The sequence below is a fragment of the Chiloscyllium plagiosum genome, unplaced genomic scaffold (assembly GCF_037043375.1).
Source record: "Chiloscyllium plagiosum isolate Xiang-an unplaced genomic scaffold, Cpla_swu_hap1 HiC_scaffold_12, whole genome shotgun sequence".
In the NCBI taxonomy this organism is placed as follows: domain Eukaryota; kingdom Metazoa; phylum Chordata; class Chondrichthyes; order Orectolobiformes; family Hemiscylliidae; genus Chiloscyllium; species Chiloscyllium plagiosum.
Window position 1 is genome coordinate 52,006,514 of NW_028270150.1, and position 22,051 is coordinate 52,028,564.

At 38.6% G+C, this 22,051-nt stretch overlaps 1 protein-coding gene across 2 annotated transcripts in view; it reads right to left on the minus strand.

Annotated features, from left to right (window-relative positions):
- Positions 1-3,662: 3,662 nt before the first annotated feature.
- Positions 3,663-22,051, minus strand: part of ccdc80 (coiled-coil domain containing 80) — a 51,950-nt gene continuing 33,561 nt past the window's right edge. For both annotated transcript variants that reach the window (XM_087992812.1, XM_043700868.2), the window contains exons 4-7: positions 19,353-19,504; positions 15,856-15,959; positions 12,300-12,380; positions 3,663-6,398 (exon numbers count right to left, since the gene is read on the minus strand). In XM_087992812.1, coding sequence (XP_087848938.1) covers positions 6,082-6,398; positions 12,300-12,380; positions 15,856-15,959; positions 19,353-19,504 — 654 coding nt within the window. In that variant the 3' untranslated portion in view covers positions 3,663-6,081. The remainder of the gene's footprint in view (positions 6,399-12,299; positions 12,381-15,855; positions 15,960-19,352; positions 19,505-22,051) is intronic.

The following is a 22,051-nucleotide window of genomic DNA, read 5'->3' on the forward strand; positions in this document are numbered from 1 at the left end:
AACACAGCAAGCCAGGCAGCATTAGGAGGTGGAGAAGTTGATGTTTCGGGTGTAACCCTTCTTCAGGACTGGGGGTGGGTGTAAGGGGAGCTGCAGATAAAGGGGGTGGTGAGGTGGGGATGGGTGGAGACAGGTAGAGGGTACGACCTGGTTGGCTGATGGGAGAAATGAATCCAGTAGTTGGCTGAGAGGAATGGAAGGGAGGAGGAGGGACAGGGAAGGGACTCGGGGGATGGGAAGGGAGGTTATTTGAAAGTGGAGAACTCAATGTTGAGTCCTCAGTGTTGTAGGCTGCCCAGGAGGAAGATGAGGTGTTGTTCCTCCAATTTGCGGTTTGATTCATTATGGCAATGGAGGAGGCCTAGGATGGTCATGTCAGAAAGGAAGTGGGAAGGGAAATTAAAATGGGCAGTGACTATGAGGTCAGGTCAGCCCCTGTGGGCCCAGCTCTGGGCTCAGTGAAGTGCTCCCTTAGTTTACTTTTGGTTTCCCCGCTGTAGAGAAGATCACGTTGGGAGTACCAGGTAGAGTAAACCAGGTTGGAGGAAAAGCAGGTGAACCTCTGTCTCACCTGGAAGGACTGTTTGAAGCCCCGAATGGAAGTGAGAGGATGGTGTACCAGCAGGTTTTGCACCTGTGTTCCCAGGTGTTGGGCATCTGGATTACTAACCCAGTGACGTTACCACTTCAAGGAGATTTCAATAACAGATGGCTGACACATTTGACTTCAGGAAACAAGTTGAAAAATCTTCAAAAGAACATGAAGTCCTAGGGGATTCAGCAACAATAATAACAACAGTAATTTTGACAACAGTGATATTTTGCAAGTTTGAGAAAATGTCAACAAGCGGATCTCCTTCCAGTTTTCTAGGGCAGCATATTAGCACAGATAGTCAGCCAGTTTTAGCACGCATTCAGCTGAAAATGGTAATTATTAAATAAACCATCAAAGGGGAGTGTCATAACAAGGGATAAGTTTCAGAAAAACAACAGAAAATATCAATAGACAATTCAATCCATTAATAACTTTTTTCAGGGTAAAAATTACTGGAGCAAAGCAAAGGAAGCTGCTATAACTTCAGTTAAGACTGGTGAAATGCTGGGTATACACGGCGGTCCTTGCAAATCTTTCATCAAACTTCAGTAGTCAATACATAGGAAGCTCAAGAATACTGTTTTTAAGTTAACCCTACTTTATTGTTTCTGTAGGGTGCAGAGATGGGACAATTCATTGCTTTAAGTATAGAATGAATAAATTAAAAAAGTGACTAACACTGAGGCTCATTATTTTCGGCACCTGTTTTGCAGCCATTTTTTGCTGTCCTATTGTTTGCTGTCCCATTTTCTTCCTCAGGCAGACTTACAAGGATATTGCCAGGGTTGGAGGATTTGAGCTATAGGGAGAGGCTGAACAGGCTGGGGCTGTTTTCCCTGTTTTCTTTGGAATGTGGGAGGAAATCGAACCACCTGTAGGAAACCCACACAGATGGGGGAAAAATGTGCAAACTCCACACTGACAGGCACCAGAGGCAGGAATCAAACCCAGGTGCCTGGCACCACTGTGCCACCCACGGTTCTGAATCAAAAAAGAACAAGTTTATCAGGAAAGACAGACAAGAACAACGCAGAGAATGAAGTAACTCTGAAGAATTAAGCTGCATTTATTTCAATGCAAAGGGTCTGACAGATAAAGCTGACGAACTCAGGACATTCATGGGAACATGGGACTGGGACGTCATAGCTGTTACAGAAACTTGGCTGAGGGAAGGACAGGACTGGCAGCTCAATGTTCTGGGTTTTAGATGCTATAGAAGGAATAGAAAGGAACAAGGAAGGATATGGCATGACGTTATTGATTAAGGAAAACATTACTACTGTAATTAAAGAGGATATTTCCGATGGATTGTTCAGTGAAACTATTTAGGTAGAAATTTGAAATAAGAAAGAGATAATCACCTTGGTGGGATTGTACTATGGATCCCCAATAGCCAGAGGGAAATTGAGGTGCAATTATGCAGAGAAAGATATGAGAGATATGTAAGAATAATAAGGTTATAATAAGGGGATTTTAATTTTCCAAACATTGACTGCAACTCCCATAGTGTTAAGGAATTGGGTAGTGAGGAATTTGTTAAATGTGTTCAAGATAATATTCTTTATCAATTATGTAAATACATTTACTAGAGGAGCTAAATCTGACCTTCTCTTGGGAAATAAGGTAGGGCAAGTGACTGAAATGTTAATGGGGAACACTTTGTGATGAGTGATTGTAATTCTATTCGTTTTAAAATAGTTATAGAAAAGAATAAACTTAAAATTCTTATTTGGAGTTATTCAAATTTAATGATATGAGACAGGAACATTCAAAAGTAAACTGTTCAGGGGTAAAGGTATGTCTGACAAGTGTGAGGCTTTCAAAAATGTGATAACCAGAATTCAGAGGCATTCTGTTTGTGTAAGAGTGAAGGGCAAAGCTGGTAAGATTGGGGCAAAATGGATGAATAAAGACATTGAGGTCCTGATCAAAAATAAGAGAGTCCTATTTCAGACATAGACAACTGGAATCAAATTAATCTCTTGAAGAGTATAAAATATGCAGGGGCTTTCTTAACAGTGAAATCAGGATGGCAAAAAAGGTATATGAAGTAGTCTTGGCAGATAAGGTTAAGTATAAACCAAAGATATTCGACAAGTAAATTAAGTGCAAAAGAGGAACTAGGGAGACAATAGTGCCCATTAAAGATCAATGCAGTTGTCTATCTATTGAACCTCAGGAGATGAGAGAGATAATAAATGAATATTTTGCATCATTCTTTACTGTGGAGAAAGAAATGCAGGCAAGAGAATTTGGGAAAAAATAAAATACTGATGTTTTGAAAACAGTTCACATTACAGAAGAAGAAATGCTGGAGGTCCTGGAAAACAAAGGTGGATAAACCTCCGGAACCCGATCAAGTATTTCCCAGGACATTGTGCGAAATTAGAGAAGCAATTGCAGCACCCCTAGCAGAGATTTTGTATCATCTCTAAACCAGGTGAGGTGCTGGCATACTGGAGCATAGCTAATGTTGTGCCTTCAGTTAAGAAAGACTGTAAGGAGAAGCCTGGGAAATATAGACCTGTGAGTCTGACACTGGTGGTGGGTATGTTGTTGGAGGTGATTCTGAAAGGTACAATTTACATGCACTTGGAGAGGCAAGGACTGATTATGGATAGTCAGCACTGCTTTGGGCAAGAGAAATTCTCTTACAAACTTGATTGAACCTTCTGAGGAGGTAACCAAAAAGACTGATGAGGGCAGACCAGTAGACGTTGTTTACATGGACTTTAATAGACGTGTTTAATAAATTTGTGGATTGGTGGTATAGTGGACAGTGAAGAAGGTTATCTAAGATTACAAAGAGATCTTGATCATTTGGGTCAATGGGCTGAGGAGAGGCAAATGGAGTTTAATTTGGATTTTGGTAAAAGAAACAAAGCCAGGATGTGTACAATTAATAGTAGGGCCCTTGGGAATGTTGTATAACAGCGACACCTAGGGATTTAGGTACATAGTTCTTTGAAATTTGTGTCACATGTAGACAGTTTGGTTAAGAAGGCATTTAGCATGTTTGCCTTTATTGCTTAGACCTTTGAGTAGGGGTTGGGATGTCATGTTGAGGTTGGACAGGACTTTGGTGCGGCCTCTTGTGGAGTACTGTGTACAGTTCTGGTTGTCCTGCTACAGGAAGGATTTTATTAAATTGGAGAGTGTTCAGAAAGGTTTACCAGGATGTTGCTGGGAATGGAAGGTTTTGGTCATAAAGATAGGCTGGATGGGCTGGGACATTTTTCACTGGAGCGTAGAAGGTTGAGGGGTGAACCTTACTAAGGTTTACAAAATCAAAAAGGACACAGATAAGGTGACTAGCAATAGTCTTTTTCCAAGGATGAGGGAGTTCAAAACTAGGAGGCATATTCTTAAAGTGAGAGGAGAAAGTTTTAAAAAGAACATCAGGGACAACTTTTTTTAAACACAGTGTGGTTTGTGTGTGGATTGAACTACCAGAAGTGGTGGATTCTAGTAAAGTTACAACATTTAAAAGACATTTGGATCAGTACATGAATAGGAAAGGTTTGTTCAGATATTAGCCAAATGCAGGCAGGTGGGACAGTTTAGTTTGGGAATATGACCAGCATGGACTACTTGGACCGAAGTCTGTTTCTTTGCTGTATGACTATAAATTGTGTCTACTTAAAACACAAACATTTCACTTCCTTGCTCAGGTACTGAATGGAACTACTACAAAATTCTAGCATTTTCTATTTTACTGTGAAGAAAAATACATATTTAAATATCAGGAATTTTCTTTACACCCAGTATTACTGTACCACTCCAATGAAATAATTGCACCATTTAGTCAAACAATTGCTGGTGTTATTATTGTTTTCCTAAATAAAAAAAATCCAGTCCTTTTCTACATTTCCGAATAACACATAGATATAAAGTGAAAGGAAAACATATACTGTGTCTAAAACTAATATCCAAGTTGACCAGGAGTTCAATTAGTGGGACACTGTAACTAATAAAACTGAAAGCAGTGATTGTTTTCCACAACTCATACACATTTAAAATCTACCTAATGCGAAGGTCATTGTTATACAGTACACACCCTTGCTTACTAAATATTCTCGAGAATTTCTCTGACACATTTGTTCATTACTAGATAAAGTTTTGAATTGTACTGTTTTATAAACTAACCTTCTGTGACTAGAAACAGTTATGTACCGTAATATACTGTGCAACAATTCCACTGAGATATAAAAACACATCTTCCCTACACACTTGTGCCATAGCTTTCTGACTGTTAGTGAAAAATATTAATTCAACTCATCTCCACAAGTTGGCAGCAATGCACATAAATAAAGACTTGCACTAATATAACTTCAGAACTTTGCAAGCATTTTGCAGCCAATTAAGTACTTTAGAAAGCCAGTCACTCCAGTAACTGTAGAAACATTTCAAACAATAAGTGCATAGCAGGGTCTCACAAACACTACTTTAATGTGATACTGACCAAATAATGTAATTTAATGATGTTGGTTAAGGAATCAAAATTGGCTAGGACTGAACTTCTAATTGTAGCAATGTGTACTTTTTAAAATAAAAGAGACCATTTGTTCCCAATCCACCCCAATAAATTGAAAAAAGTAGGAACCCTCCCTCCATACACATGGCCTCCTTCTGTGCTGAATCTATGCCAATCCAAGAGCAGTTTTAGTCCATACAAGAGGCCGTACCCAAAATACTGATCTACCCATGCTTTGTTCAGGCATTTCTTTATAAAGGAATTTATTCATTTGTTAGAGTACAACATGACTACAGCCCTTCAAACTTTACTCACCATAACTATACAAACCGATAGCACGGTACACAGTTTATGTTCAGGTCCTCCTTGGTGAGACTGAAACGAGTTGTAGGTTACTGTATTTATTAAAAAGTGTTCTCTGTAACTAGTGTAAAGCTAATTTTAAACATGTTTTTGAAATGACTTGCATCTTCTGCCTTGGAAACATTTTTGTTCTGTTGCAACATTTCACAACATCAGAGTAGATGGTAATAAAACTAGACTCATTTTTGTTAAACTCCTTTGGCTTTTTAGATTCAGTGTAGATATAACTTTACATACTGTAGGTTAGGAAGGACATCTTTCCTTAATACTTATCTTGGAATCTGATGTGTACAGGGGTTATTTCTATTTGGTTCCTTACGGTTGGTACAAATCTTTCTCACTTTGATACACAATAAATATATTAGATCAAACAAGCACCTCTAAATTATGAATATGCTCAACTTTCATAAGCATCAGCTGCACAAACTTCCTTACAAAAACCTTGGCTATAATATGGATTCCAAAACTACAGGTTGTTTTCTAAGTCAGTAGAGCTTTCGGTGATTAGTCTTTAAGCATTTCCAAATATAACCAAAAATGAACATTTTTCTCAATTGCTGTAGCTCAATGTGGTATCCATTGTGGTTTTAAGATTGCTTTTGAAATTTAATCCTTGTGGCTTAAACCAAAATTATATAATTTATTAATTTTAGTAATGATATCCACCGTAGTGACCCTGTTGATGATATCCATCTTGGTAACCATGGTAACCATATCCATACTCATCCTCTGGGCAACGCATACCCAAGGATTGCTGAATGGCCATTTCCTGTCGTCGAAGCTGCATGGAGTCAACAAGGTCATAAACTATAGCCATATTCCACATCGGAGTTGGATACCATGACTTGACATTTCCATCTTTCCCGACTAGTAACATTGAGAAATACTCCGGGCTCACTTGGAAATAATTCCGGATATCTTGCACCAATGATGGAGAGAGATCTTCACGGTCAACAGTTGCACTTCCTGTAAATGTAGCAAGCAAAGCCATCAAGCTGTTTTAAAAATTTTCTTAACTTTCAACACAATTTCTGAGAAACTGCTATTTCCAAACATATCCTTCCTAAAAATACTAAATCAGTCATATTTTACTGAAGATTAAGTTTACACTGGGAAATCCAAATGTTATTTGACTACGAGGCAAAATACTACTAAAAAGGATTATTTAAACCTTACAAGGAATATATTCCATTGCGGAATAGACTCCTTCAGCCTATAAATTATATTCAAATACAGCTTATTTTGCAAAGCAACAATAATATTTATGAAAACATCCATAAGTACAATAATTTATTCTTTGAGGCTAAAATATCTTAATATAGTCAAAATGCAAAAATATTTACTTTTTTATTCTGTTAATCTGATGTGTTATAAACTAAATTACATACAGATGTCCAAAATTGTTCTGCCAGTTTCACTAAGATTGGGATGACAACCGAGAAGCCTGCCAAGCTCTGGGCTTTGCAATATTTAACATTTTATTGCAATACTGGTGTGACATCTCTGCTATTTGGTCATACTCATATTGCATTCTATATGATATTACTGGGAATATGAAGCCTTTTATCTTTCCTTAAAAAAAATCCTGTTTATAAATCCTCTTATCTTGTTACGCATACTCCCTAAAATCAGAACTGACTGGTTGAGCCGTGAAATACTGTGCAGCACAGGATTAGAAGTATTTTTTCCTCCCAGTATCTAATTACTTGGGAAGCAGAGTAACCACATCCCTCGCAGGAGTTTCAAGTTAAGTTTTGCTACATTCTTGAATTTTGTCTTATGCACAGAGAGCTTGACAGCTCAAGAAGTATCTAAGCAGAAGCTCAAACTCTGAAAGCTGCCACATCTGAAAAAAACAAAATCCTCATGGAGCTTCAGTAAAGTTACTTAACCAAAATAGAACTGAGTCACATCATATTGTTGGGTTGAGAGATGCATTGATATAAAATGTATGTCCACACAGGGACTGGATACATTTTAATTGACAAAACATGGTCCAATAGAATGGTGCCTTGACAACAGTATTAAATAAATTTTGCAATCCCACTACATTGAAAAAACATTGGTTTCTCTTCACAAATGTTATTGCTTAATTTAGTTGTGCAACCCCAATAATAGTTTATGTGTCTTGCAGGAGGCTTAACGTTTCTTTTGAATTAAAAATATTTAATGGATTGTAGCAATTAAAATACAGATAGTGGTCTATTTTACTTATTTTCCTGAGCAATGCAAATATGAAAGAGTTAACTCCAGGAAGACCCTGTGATTTAGACTGAGTATTGTCTTTTTATAGTGGCATAAAGTGCCAAACCTGTTGAAGATGAACTGAAACACTTTCAGACAGCAGTTCTGATACAAATCATCAAATATTTTTTCACATAGAAAGTGAAGATGTTGAACAAAGCAGTGAACTCTCTGAATTCTTACCTTGATTTAGCCAAGCACTCTTCAAGGACAATATGAGCAGACTTTGTTTGGTCAGCTTTCTGATTCTGATTGGTCTATTTCCCAGTTTTGGAGCTCAAAGCATGCCAACAGTTCCTATACCAGCCCAGCACACCTCTGTTCCACCAATTTACTCTCTTGCAGGAATCACAGTGGCAATTATACAAATGTAGACAATATCCTGTTATATATTTGTGATGATGCTATCACTTTAAAAAGGTTACTTTGTCCTGGGTTTGTTTTTGAAGAGAGGTATAAAGGCAGAGGCGCCAAACGAACTACTGGAGCTGGCCTAAGTCAATAAGTTAGGAAACCTTTAGGTTTTCTTTAAAGCAGATGTAACAATAGAAGGGCAGTGTCCAGTTCTCCCAGTCCAGGCTTTTTTTTTAGTTTTCTAGCTGTAGTAGTTATAAGCTTTCAGTTTCCGAAGATTTGGAGCTTCAGTAAATGATTCCAAACTGTGACTTTCCCTGAAATCTCTCTTGATGTTGAATGACACGTAAGAATCTATGTCTGAATTTACCTTTTTGTCAAGGGGGGTGCTAATGTAATGTTACTGTATTGGAGCAGTATTGGTCCTGTATCTATTATTTGATTAAGTTTTCCAATAGTTAAGTTATTATAAATTCCTTTTTTTTTGTATATGTATTGTAACTATAGTGTTTAAATAGATCTGTTTTGCTTAATATCTAGTAGTTTGACCAATTGCATCACATCTGGAACATGCACTTCACGTCAATCTTTGAAATAAGAAAACGCTAGGGTCCAGGCTACCTTCTTAAAATATTCTGAGGGAGTCTGGTCTGGGCCATAACAATTTTACTCATAAAAAGCCAAATATTGTAATGATAAAATAGTAATTACGCAATTCTTGGCCTTGTAAACATTTTTACGCTGCTTTTGGTTTGTACATGCATTGTAATACAATTTTTGGCAGGAGATGTTTAGCGTGATTCTAATTCTTTTGGTAACCCCAATGCAAAAATGAATTCCCATATTAATTCTGATAATCCAATATTTGACAGGAAATAAATGAGATACAAACTCAGTTAGGATGCAATGAATTCACTAAAGTTATGACTGCACTTACTTTTTCAGAACATATTAAAGCGACTATTTTACTGAGAACACTGAAAGGTAGCAAGAGGCTGAAAAGTAAAAAAAAGACCTTTATAAAAAGGTCTGTAACTCGTTCAGGTGACAATATTTAAGAAAAATGTCTGAAGAAAGGATTGTTTCTGACATGTTTTCTACTGCAAATCTATGGAAACAGGAAAGAATTGCTCATTGTATATGTAAAAAAACAGAATTATGAAGAAATCCTGATGACTGAGACTAATGTCTCCACCATCAAACAAAGTCTTGGGGTGGATACTAAGTGCTTCCACAGGGTGAGATTCTGGCTGGAGGGTGGACAAGCATTTAAAATAGAGTGGATGCCCATTTCCCATCCTGCTACCTACTGCTGAACACACCCCCATAATGAGGGGATCGGGGGTGATCATGAGTGCTGTAATCAACAGAACATCTACTATAAATGAATAAATAACTAAGGGTTAATTTAGTTTGTTAAAAGCCCAACTGATTCCAAACTTTCCTACTCATGTCATTAAATGCTTGGTGAGGGCAGGTCTTTTGGAAAAGCATTTTTTTAAATGGTAGCAAGGAAGTGCTATTGATAAAATAGTATCCGAACTTTCTTCTTACCCATCTATATTTAAAAATCGACTCTACCACCCACTTCCGTGATATTGCCAAACTTGTGACCAATGTCCCATCATTGACCTAAGTACTGGACCCACGGTTTCATGGACCAGCCTGCCCTCCCTCTACTGAGCTCTGAAGCTGCCAAGACTATTGGAAGTGCAGCCAGTATAATTAGTTGGCAGCTTGAGACAGTGAGACTTCTTGCCCAGTGAGACACACAAGGCCCACTTTCAACCTGTTAATGTTGCCCATTGCATGTCACAACTCTGGGGCAGACTTAGAACATAGAACATAGAACAATACAGCACAGAAACAGGCCCTTCAGCCCACGATGTTGTGCCGAACATTTGTCCTAGCTTAAGCACCCATCTATGTACCTATCCAATTGCCGCTTAAAGGTCACCAATGATTCTGACTCTACCACTCCCACAGGCAGCGCATTCCATGCCCCCACCACTCTCTGGGTAAAGAACCCACCCCTGACATCTCCCCTATACCTTCCACCCTTCACCTTAAATTTATGTCCCCTTGTAACACTCTGTTGTACCCAGGGAAAAAGTTTCTGACTGTCTACTCTATCTATTCCTCTGATCATCTTATAAACCTCTATCAAGTCACCCCTCATCCTTCGCCGTTCCAACGAGAAAAGGCCTAGCACTCTCAACCTATCCTCATACGACCTATTCTCCATTCCAGGCAACATCCTGGTAAATCTTCTCTGCACCCTCTCCAAAGCTTCCACATCTTTCCTAAAGTGAGGCGACCAGAACTGCACACAGTACTCCAAATGTGGCCTAACCAAAGTCCTGTACAGCTGCAACATCACTTCACGACTCTTGAATTCAATCCCTCTGCTAATGAACGCAAATACACCATAGGCCTTCTTACAAGCTCTATCCACCTGAGTGGCAACTTTCAAAGATCTATGAACATAGACCCCAAGATCCCTCTGTTCTTCCACCTTACTAAGAACCCTACCATTAACCCTGTATTCCGCATTCTTATTTGTCTTTCCAAAATGGACAACCTCACACTTGGCAGGGTTGAACTCCATCTGCCACTCCTCAGCCCAGCTCTGCATCATATCTAAGTCCCTTTGCAGCCGACAACAGCCCTCCTCACTATCCACAACTCCACCAATCTTCGTGTCATCTGCAAATTTACTGACCCACCCTTCGACTCCCTCATCCAAGTCATTAATAAAAATTACAAACAGCAGAGGACCCAGAACTGATCCCTGCGGAACTCCACTTGTAACTGGGCTCCAGGCTGAATATTTACCATCTACCACCACTCTCTGACTTCGACCGGTTAGCCAGTTTTCTATCCAATTGGCCAAATTTCCCTCTATCCCATGCCTCCTGACTTTCCGCATAAGCCTACCATGGGGACCCTTATCAAATGCCTGACTAAAATCCATGTAAATTACATCCACTGCTCTACCCTCATCCACATGCTTGGTCACCTCCTCAAAGAATTCAATAAGATTTATAAGGCAAGACCTACCCTTCACAAATCCGTGCTGGCTGTCCCTAATCAAGCAGTGTCTTTCCAGATACTCATAAATCCTATCCCTCAGTACCCTTTCCATTACTTTGCCTACCACAGAAGTAAGACTAACTGGCCTGTAATTCCTGGGGTTATCCCTATTCCCTTTTTTGAACAGGGGCACAACATTCGCCAATCTCCAGTCCCCTGGTACCACCCCCGTTGACAGTGAAGACGAAAAGATCATTGCCAACGGTACTGCAATTTCCTCTCTTGCTTCCCACATAATCCTAGGATATATCCCATCAGGCCAGGGGGACGTGTCTATCCTCAAGTTGTTCAAAATGTCCAACACATCTTCCTTCCTAACAAGTATCTCCTCTAGCTTACCAGTCCGTTTCACACTCTCCTCTTCAACAATACGGTCCCTCTCGTTCGTAAATACTGAAGAAAAGTACTCATTCAAGACCTCTCCTATCTCTTTCGACTCAATACACAGTTTCCCACTACTGTCCTTGATCGGACCTACCCTCGTTCTCGTCATTCTCATGTTTCTCACATATGCATAAAATGCCTTGGGGTTATCCTTGATCCTATTCGCCAAAGATATTTCATGCCCTCTCTTAGCTCTCTTAGACTTTTTCTGCACAGGGTTGCTCTTTAACCAATCTGTTAGTCAAGAGTGGCAAACAGTCCACCTCCTTTCACTCTGTAATTTTCAAGACCCTGTGTCTTATGGTCATCATCAGGACACAAACCCTATTCACTACCATCTCAGGCCCCATTCATTACACACTCTCAACACCACATGCAGGGACAAAGCTCTGTCTCAGAAAACACTCATTAGTAAAGTAACTTCTGACAGGGAACACAGAATGCATACTGTTACATTGCATTTAATCACCTCTTCAAAATCAGTTGTAATTTAATTGGATTTAAAGGATTTTTAAAAATTAAAACTTACAGAATCATCTTCCTGCTAAAGGAAGATTAACAGTTACTGCTATAACCTTAATTTAAAAACTAGCAAAGAGAATAAAAGAATCAGGCAATCTTGCAAAGCCTCTTGCTTCTTAAGCTGTTCCTCTGGCACAATCATTATTTACTTATTAAATAGTGCCATGTTTGCACTGGAACATGTTGGCTGTCATCACCAGATACAATTTCAGCTCTCATAGCAGCATAAGTATTTTTAAATATATCTGATCATAATGAAAGTACTCTTACCATTTATTGGATAGAGTTCCAAAACACCTCCAACATCAATACCCACACCCATCAACTTCAGAACAGCCAAATGACGTAAACCTTAAAAGAGAGATTTATCCTTGTGTTAATATTATGAAATAATATGTTGACCACAACTAGTTAAGTAAATGCTACAAAGGAAAACTTAAAGCTATGCTATTATGTTTCTGCAATGTTCTTCTTTCCATTTAAGATTCACAAATTCCAGATAAGCTAATTAGCTCAGTACACTCAACTTAGTTTGGAAGTGTAAGTGCTAAAAAAAAATCATTAACAGAGTAAGAAAAATAAATGAAATAGATGCAGAAGCAAAAATTTGGAAATATAAGTCTGTAAAAAGCGAGGAAAAGGTATGTTACATCATATAGTTCCCGATGAGTTACAGGAATAAAACCATGAGGTCAATATTACAATTTCCTAACTGGACATGAATTGCATATTCACTTCTCAACTAGATATGGTAATTTAGACATTGGTTTGGGCAACCTTCCCATGTGAACTGAGCACTGGAATGATCTAATGTTGGCTCCCAGACCTTTGTTACAAGATGACAGTGAGCTGATTGAAGGTTCTCTAGCTATCTTGCCAATGAAGAACAAATTAATTTCTGGTTGTTGAAATATGTCTTCACAAGATGAAGACAAATGGGAATGATGGAATGAGGTAATGGGGTGCTGCTGAAGAAAACGTGGCAATTGATAACTGTCAGCATCCAGTGTTTTTCAAATGGAGCTGAGGTGAGCATCCCCTCACCTCACAATTCCACAGTACATTATATAATTATTTAAGAACTTACCCTTGAGAAGATGTTTTAAGTGATCCCCTTGACTAGGCTGTCTGCAGGTCTGCTTTTTACACATCAATGTATCAATGAGCCCATTAAATGGGTGCAAAGCTGCTTATTTACATACGCAAAAAGCTTAATGCTGGTTTTAGAGTTGCATGCTGGCTCCACATTTGATGCCAAAATCAAAATGATGGATGACACCTTTCCAGCTTGGAACGTATGCATGCCATTCACAATGTTAGACTTGTATGACCACAGCACATTGAATTCCTTGACCAGAAGTTTCTAGCATAGGACAGTTTTCAGAAGTCACTTTGATCAGATTTACAGTTTGTGATGATGTTTTTGCAAGTGTCTGGTTTAGGAATAATTCACCACTGTTAATCAGACCTGAGCTCAATCTGTAACAGCAACACAAATGAATTACTGACTCTAAGTCTGACCCTAATCTCCCAATCACTTAAATTCTCCATTCCACTCTAACCTCTGTCCCATGCCATCTCGACATTTTTAATCAGCCTATTCAGACGTGTTACGACGAACCCCTGGAGCAGGTTGGAGTTGAGCCCAGGCCCAGGACACTATCATTGTGCTATAAGAACCCTTGTTTTTGATCTTCTACATTGTTCCAATGAATTCAATGAAAGTGGGCTCTCAGTCAAACATGAGTCATGAGACCATCCATTCTACTGAAAGAGTTCTTACACTTTTCTCTGTGATGTATGTGTGCTTGACAGACCAGATTCACAAGATGATTTTCTCAGCAGTGAACTGTTTTGACAGCTGGAGGGACCTTCTGATTTTGTTTGATTACCACTTTTAATTCTAACAAATTGTTCTTTGATTACTTTTGTTGATGTTTCAAACTTTATTTGGACAAGATCAGGAGGCTTAAAATGAGCCTCTGTTATGTGGAATTTAATAGTCTGTCTGATTCACACTTTTACAAACAGGTAGGAATAACAGTGTAATTTCTTTCAAAAGAAGATTTGTGAATGGCTCATTGTTACTATAAGGTTCACTGGTGAGGAATGTAGTGTATACTTAGTGAATGGCCATGGAAGATCCATGAGTTGGCATAGAGAATGTGGGAGTCATACAGGGCAGTTGGACTGCATACGTTGGCATTGGTCTATGGGGTAATGGGACTGTATGGGTGTTTCAAGAAGGTGGCATAGGAAGTGGATGGTAGAGGATTCACAGCCTAGCAGTGTCGACTGCAAGAGGAGTGAAGTCCCAGAGACCTGAGGTGGGCCTTCTAACCAGCCTGTTTGATTACCCACCATCCCAGTGGCTGCCTGTAGCAATGCAACAAAAGTAACAATGGCAGGCCCACCTGTTTTCTGCATCTACTCTGCTCACCTTACCTCCATGAATCGAGTTACCCAACTCAGCAGTGAAGGTCTGGCCATCTTAGTTTCTCTTGTATAGATGAACACCCAGATTGTCCTTCCCGCTACTCTGTTCCTTCATAAAAGCTACACTTGAAGCTCTAATATAATGTTACATCTGAAATATGAACTGTTCTTTCCCTCCATTAGTGCTGCCTGCCTGACCTACTGTGGAATTCTAGTGTTTTTGTTTTTATATCAACATGTTCAGTTATTGTTAATGATAATCTAAACAAAGTTCCAAGTCTCAATGTTCTGATTTGCATTACTCACACTGAAAAATGAAGAGTTTCACTCTACATTTTGTTTCAGTAAGCCCTTGCACAAGCACAGGAAGATTTACTAGGAAACATACTTAAAGGAAAATGTTTAGTCTTTTTAAAATAGTGTTATTTTTCCAGATGCAAATTACAAAAAGAACGTGGAAGCAGTGAAGCAAGTACAAAATATGATTTTGTACATGATAACATAACATAAGAGCTTATAACTATCAGGAAGTATTGAACAAACCGGATGCTTGTGCAATAGAGCTTATGAAGGTTCTTAAGGTATGACAGGAATTAACTGATGTTAATGAGGAGAAGCTGTATCCACTTAAGGGGAGAGCAGGTTAGAAGGCATAAGCAAAAGACTGCTACTAATACATCTAATAAGGAGTTCAGGAGGCTTTTCCAAAGAATATTTAAAAAGTGGAACTCATTACCAGACAGAGGGCTTGAGGCGACTAGCGTCAATGCACTTATGAAAAATTCATATGTTTATCCACAGATAAAAATGAAGGAGATAGAAAAAAAAGGATTTTGCTGATAAAGTTAGATGACAAACAGAGGAAATGGACTTAAGCGGAGCATAAATACCACATGGACCAAGCAGCCTGTTTCGGCACTGTACGTGCTGTTTATTTCTGTGACACATTGAATCAAGCTCCTGGTTTCCTGTATTTATTTTACAACATTTTGCAAACATGTAAACAGTCCAAAGGGGCCTCTAATTGTCATTCTCATTTGGAGATACACAAAACTGAAAAGATATCCCCTTAAGATAGGCCCTATTAATGAAGCCAGTTTACTCTTCATGAATTAAGCTTCTGTTCGGTGAACTGCAGTGTACCTTACAAATTATCTCCAACTGGGAACCAGAACAGGGATTAAGCATTTACTTAAATTATTCTTCTATAATCATTTTAGGCTGATTCCTGTAAGTTGCAAAAGAATTAACTATATGCTTTCTTCCATTCTGAATTAAACAAATTGTGATTAGGCAACAAAATTCTTAGCAAATTAACGGTTATGCATCCCTAATGGCTCTCTTCTATGTAATAGAAGGTTATATACATTGTAAAGAAGCTGAATCATACCCAGGTTGCAAGCTTGTGAATTTAAGGCATAAAGCTGATGTTGATAGGCCCATTCTTCATCAGTGGGGGTAGAAATAATAAATAAACGTCTCCTCCAACGGAATCTGAGGAAAAGAAACAAAGCAAGTGAAAACCATTGCGGAGTCGGCCCTGGGTTTGCTCAGTAGCTCCTGTCATCAACAGTGAGTGGCTGAAAAATAGATACATTGGAATAAAATGTAAACTCAGTTTCCCAGACCCACTGAGTATCTCCAGGATTTCTTGTCCTTATTTCAGATCTCCAGCAATTGCAGTACTTACGATACTTAGTATAGCAGAAATGCTAAACCAAGTCGTTAGTCAATTATCTTCTTGAGAGCACTCTTTACTCCTGAATTTCTTTCTGAGGAACTCTTGCCTGCTGAATCAAGTTTGCTGCATGACTCCATTATGGGGACTTATAATCTCATGACTTTTCTTGATTGAAGATTGCTGCTCTGTTGAAACAGTTAGTTTCTGTTTTCAAGCATCCTGTGTTTCTGAACCAAACAATTTCTTCCTGAGCATGTCCTGAATTTGTGGATATTGGTTGTCTCACCTGAGTTTTGGCTCCTACACAATTTTATGCAATCCCATCTTTAATTTGTGCAAAGATGAATAATTGAAATATTCCTCTGTTACTTCATCATCTGAGATCATATTCAAAATTGCTATTAATTTATTGGCCAGAATCAGAAAATTCCTGATCAATTTCAGTCAAAGATGGATCAGTGAGCTCAAGTGGGTTGTTGTCATGCTTATTCCTCTTCTCTTTGCCTGCAAACAAACGCTACCGACTTCTGTCAACTGACATTTTCTTCTATCATGGCAGGAGTGTTTTTCAAATGTGTCAATTCTATGAAATCACAGATTTCCCAATGAGATCTGAAATCTTCAATCTATCATGCAATCCCATGCTACCACTTTGTCGTTTGAGCCTAGGCTGTACACTGGCCATCCCTAACTATCCACAATGTACTCTTTCCTGGACATCTTCATGATGAGAAGCTAGAATAATGAGTCTTCTGTCAACTACTAGCAGGTCATCAATGATGTGAAATTTTGCTAGTGCTTAAGGTATGTGTTCTCAGTCAACTAATGGGACTTTTGGTTTTACCATCCTTCAAAACAATACTGATAAATGGTAGCACATTCTAGATCAGACTTTTGGTCCTCTTGAATTGTCTATTTTGGCTTGCCAGGCATTGATTCTTTTTGAGCATATGAAACACATTTTTATGCCATTGTAGTTAATTTCAATAGATTCTTTCTTAGCTTTGGGTTTCTTCTTAATGTTGAATGAATGTTCTATTAATCACTCCTATGCTGGTTCTTTAATAATTGTGTGTTCCTGGACCATGTTTTCTCTGACTGCCTTGTCTTGGGACAGACTAATCAAATTTGATCCCTCTTGAACAGCTTGCTGTCCATTGTAACTAATTAAACATCTCCTATGACTTCAGGAGGTTGAGACTAAGATGTGCAACAGTGAGGTTTCTTGATTATGCATTGCGTATACATTCTGTACTACCTTACACTCTCAGTGTTGCACAGCAGCTGAGAATGTACCTTTAATCTTGAGCGCTTGGATCCACTTGGATGATTTAGTGTTATGTTTGTAACTTCTGTTTCTTCACCAATGATAAATGACCTGATAACACAATCACAATCGTCCCTGTATCAAGCTTAAAATTAAAGAGCTGTCCACTGACCTTAACAGGCTTCATACAGATTGAATTGTTTGGATCAACTCAAACAACTTGGGCATTTTTCCTAATACTGTTGGCTTTACTGCATTAATACCTTGTCTGAGTGGTTATTTTACTCTTTGCTGTTCTGTAAATGATTCCTACTTTTGTGCATTTTTAAGAAGGCACCCACAGTTTTACAGATACAGCATTCTTTTCTAAAATTTGAAAAATGAACTTGCCTGTGCGACTTCCTTGTTCCACAACACTGACACTGACTCTTAATAGCGAATGTTCTATCCTAACAAATGAGCAAAACTAGCTACACGTTGATTAAACACAACAAGGATATCAGAGTGGGTACTTGGTGGATTCAGCTCTCCACTTGCTCAAATGATTTCTATGCTGTGTATAAACAAACAGGGGCTCAAGGTATTATCCATAGGCACCAGCCATATGTAACCTTCATCGTGAGCCACTAATGCGTGGCATTTTCAAATCACTGCATCGCTCCAATCCACTTACAGGCCAGTCAGAAAGCATAGACATTGCTTTGCAGAACCCTCCAGCATCTAGTATTGAAAGCCTGGACAAGAGACACTTTGTGTGCATGGGCTGGGACCCAACTCACAGGCTGGACCAGGCTACAACTCAGGGCTGCTCACTTGCTCTCTTAGAGCTCACTCACTTCATACCCACCTGCATGCTTACATAACCCATGCCTTGCCATGCAGTACCAATTCTGATCAGCAGTCCTCAAACAAGGCAATGTGCTACCTCAATCCCTCAGGTCAAGCCACTTACCTTGTGAGCCATTTGCTTTGCCATTGCTCATTTTTGATTCCCAGCATGATGCATTGAGGTTGGAGGGGGAATGACAATGGGTGAGAGAAGACGGTGAGTGAGGGAAGGTGATGCATGTTTCATTTAGAGTGACAGAGCATGAGCCCTGGAGTGAGGTAAGTGTAGTAGCAGATATAGAGTGAGTGTGAGGTGCGGAAAGAAGTGTGTAGCATTTACTGTGGCAGAATAGAGGAGATCAGTGACCTTTTTATGCTACTGCTGCTGGTTCCTCCACACCATGGATGTGACACTGACCCAGATCAGGCTGCCAGGGTCAGTTGGTGTGGCCTGCTCTGCTGATCTTCCAGGAAGAGGACTCCTCTCCTTTGTACCACCCCTTCGACCAGGACCTCCAGGTTCCCAATGGAAAATTGTGGTGCCGCTTCCCCTTTCTTCTGGAAATATCCTTGACTAAGCAGGGCAGCTTCGGAATGCCAATGTTCATCCAGGTATACAGCGGCTTTCAAAGATGGGACAGATTCAAGAGATGCTGATTTTCCAGTGGACAACTGCTGAGTGGTGAGTTATTCTGAAAATGACGTGATAACAGGAGGCTGGAATTGGATGTGATGATCACTATAGAGGCAGTGTAGATAGTTAATGAGGTGAGTTTGGTAAGGTATGGCAAAAGACCTCACTTGGTCTCATGGCTAGAGGACCTTCCAAGAAACATGATTCAACTCATACTTTGCCAAAAAATTTAAGATTCAGCCAAATGAAATCAGTGTTCAAGTTGTGTGTTGCGTATCCAGTCTCCAAAATATAATTTCACAGTGACTGCACAAAAATACAAGATTATTTTTACACTGGGTCAAATGTGACTGGTTCCCAACATAAAAGTACAAGTTAATGTTCAGACAGCAGGAGACAAATAATTCAGCAATATAAAAAAAGCACTTTAAAATGTGTTTCAATTGTACTACCCTTTAGTTTTAAAACCACACGTACCTGGATAGGAAATTTTCCAATGATCTAGGTTTATTTTCTTTCTTGCATGATGTGCCATCTCTCTTCTGTTTTTCCATCTCCTTGATTCTTGTTGTGAAGGTGTCAATCAAATTGAACACAGCTTGCATAGCGATTGGTACTTCATAGTGTTGCTATGGAAACAAACATCCTTGGTTATCACTTCAATTCTTTCTGTTTGTAGGATTCAGTTAGACATGAAAACAAAATACCACAATAGCACCCATCCAATGTCAATCTGGATCCAAAGCAGTTAGTGAGACAGAAAGAAGACATCTTTCACTGCAGATGGAATTTTAACTACTCAGTTCTTGTCACATCCTTGTAAATGTTTTATTCACTTTCCCTAATACCTGAGAACTGCACACCGTATTTCAAGTGTGGTCTGACCTTCATTCTGTATAATTTTAACATAACACATCTGCTTCACAATACAAGCCCTGTGGAAATGATCCTCACTACTTTATTTGTTTGAAAAAATCCAACCTATTCAAATATGCATTGACATTGACACAGGGCAGGTGGGACTTGAAACTGGGTCTAGTAGTCAAGAGGTAGGGGCACTATCAATGTGCCACAAGAGTTCGAACTACTTGGTCTTAGATATTTCCCAATGAACCTGATCAGAGATGTTATTACACACAACTGGTTCCCCTCATTTTTAAATAAAACTTAATGCAAACAAACAATCCTTGAACAATACTATGGAAAATTCAACAAGATACCTTTTTCATATTGTACAAATCTTAATTATACAACTGAACAGCAACATGTTTTCATATTCCATACAGTATAATCAAACTTTCACTCTCCCACTTCTTTACTTAAATTTTAAAAACTTGATCACAAAGTTAACCGAGCAAAATTTGATTTTTTGAAATGTTCTTATAACTTCCTATACTACCAAGTGCCTCTCTTTGAGGATATCAATGATTTTTTGGAAAAGAAACACCTTTTTGTGACAATATCTGACAACTGCTGACTTGCACCTACCTATTTTATTAGAAATCTATTTTTCTAACATTTCTTTCATGCTAGCAAGGTCAATTCTTACCCATTTTAAGCAACGCCCCTTTGTTGAATGTTCATTATCCCATAAAGAAAACATATCCACACAACATTCTATGGGCAAACTTTTCTCATACTGTCCCTTGTATAGGATTTCTGTAAGAAACGAAGAACACGTAACACTCTGCCATACTTGAATAGCTATCTGAAGACTAGCAAGTGAAGCCTTGCCAATAAGGATAAACTTCCTATCCTCTGGATCATACAGAGCTGCAAACTCAATTATACATTTTCCCAAATGTAATTTCTTTAAAATTTGATTTGCTTTCAAGATTTCCTCTACAGTGGCTTGTTTCAGCATAGTATTCAGTTCCAATATATTACAACTGGATTGGGTCTAGGCAGACTGTACAACTAGTTTAACTCCAATTAACTTCTTAACTGGACTGTTTCTTCTCTAGATGTAAAATCATCCTTTTGTGAGTACCTGGTTTGATCCATCAAAATGTGATTAACATTTTCCAAGTAAGTCAGTTGATCAAAATTCATTCTAAAATTATTCTGCTTAATGTCTAACCTTACTTGTTTAAAGGCTGCTAAAGCTCAACTTCTAATCTTAAAATTCACTTTTCATTGTTATCTATCACACATCGCTCAAATTCTGCAGAACCATATCACAGGAAATCATCAACGTTATCACAAAATGCCTGGAAATTGCCCTTTGTGATACCAATAGAACATTGTTGGAATAATAACAGAAAGTGCCTCAGAAACTGAGCAGGTTTTGCAGCATCTGTAGAGAGAGAAATCAAGTTAATGTCTTCAGTCCAGAATGACACTTCTTCAGAACATTGCTGTCAGCTTTAAGCTGAATGCAATCTACTTTCAGCAAGACAAATGTAAACTGAGAAATACCAGATCCTCACTGCGTCATTCCACATACAAGCACATCTGTTTAATTTCCATAGCTTCTCCTCAATATCATCTGCCTCTTTAGGTGGTTTTGAAATATTTCTCTTTGAAATTTTTCTCCATGCTAAAACTGATTGACATCCATTCTGAACAGTATGTTGCTAAAAGAGCTGGGCAGACCTTCAAGATCACATCTTTTGCAACTGAGAGATCCACTCTAACATCTTGATTACCAAGCTTTGCTTGAAATTATGAGCCACTTGTCTGGCTTTGCCCTTAACTGTCTCATCTTAGAAACATTTTTCTGTGCATTTCCATCTCAATGATAAGGCTGTCTGTCTGCTCTCCAGTACCTGATGTACAAGACTAAATTCTTTCTGTTTCTCCTATTCTTTTTGTTTGGCATTCTTAACCAACTTATCTCCTAAACTATTTATAGCCACTCAATCAGAAAAGCTTCTATTTTTCATAGTATTTCCAGCCTGTTCCATCATTCTTGCTCACGTCATTGTATTTTGTTCCAGAGTATAAAATCTCACCCTCCTGTGATCAAAATTATTTTTGCAAGTTCACAGATTTTTTTTTCCTAAAGCCACGTACACTTCAAGTTCCACTTTCAGAAATCAAACTATGTTTTCTTGCCCCTACAACTTTATATTATTTATCTAATCAATAGATCTGAATTCCTACCTCGTATCTTGCATATTTAGCCAATGTTTGCATTTTCAAGTGGCTTTTCTTGCTTTCCTTGTAATAGTGGC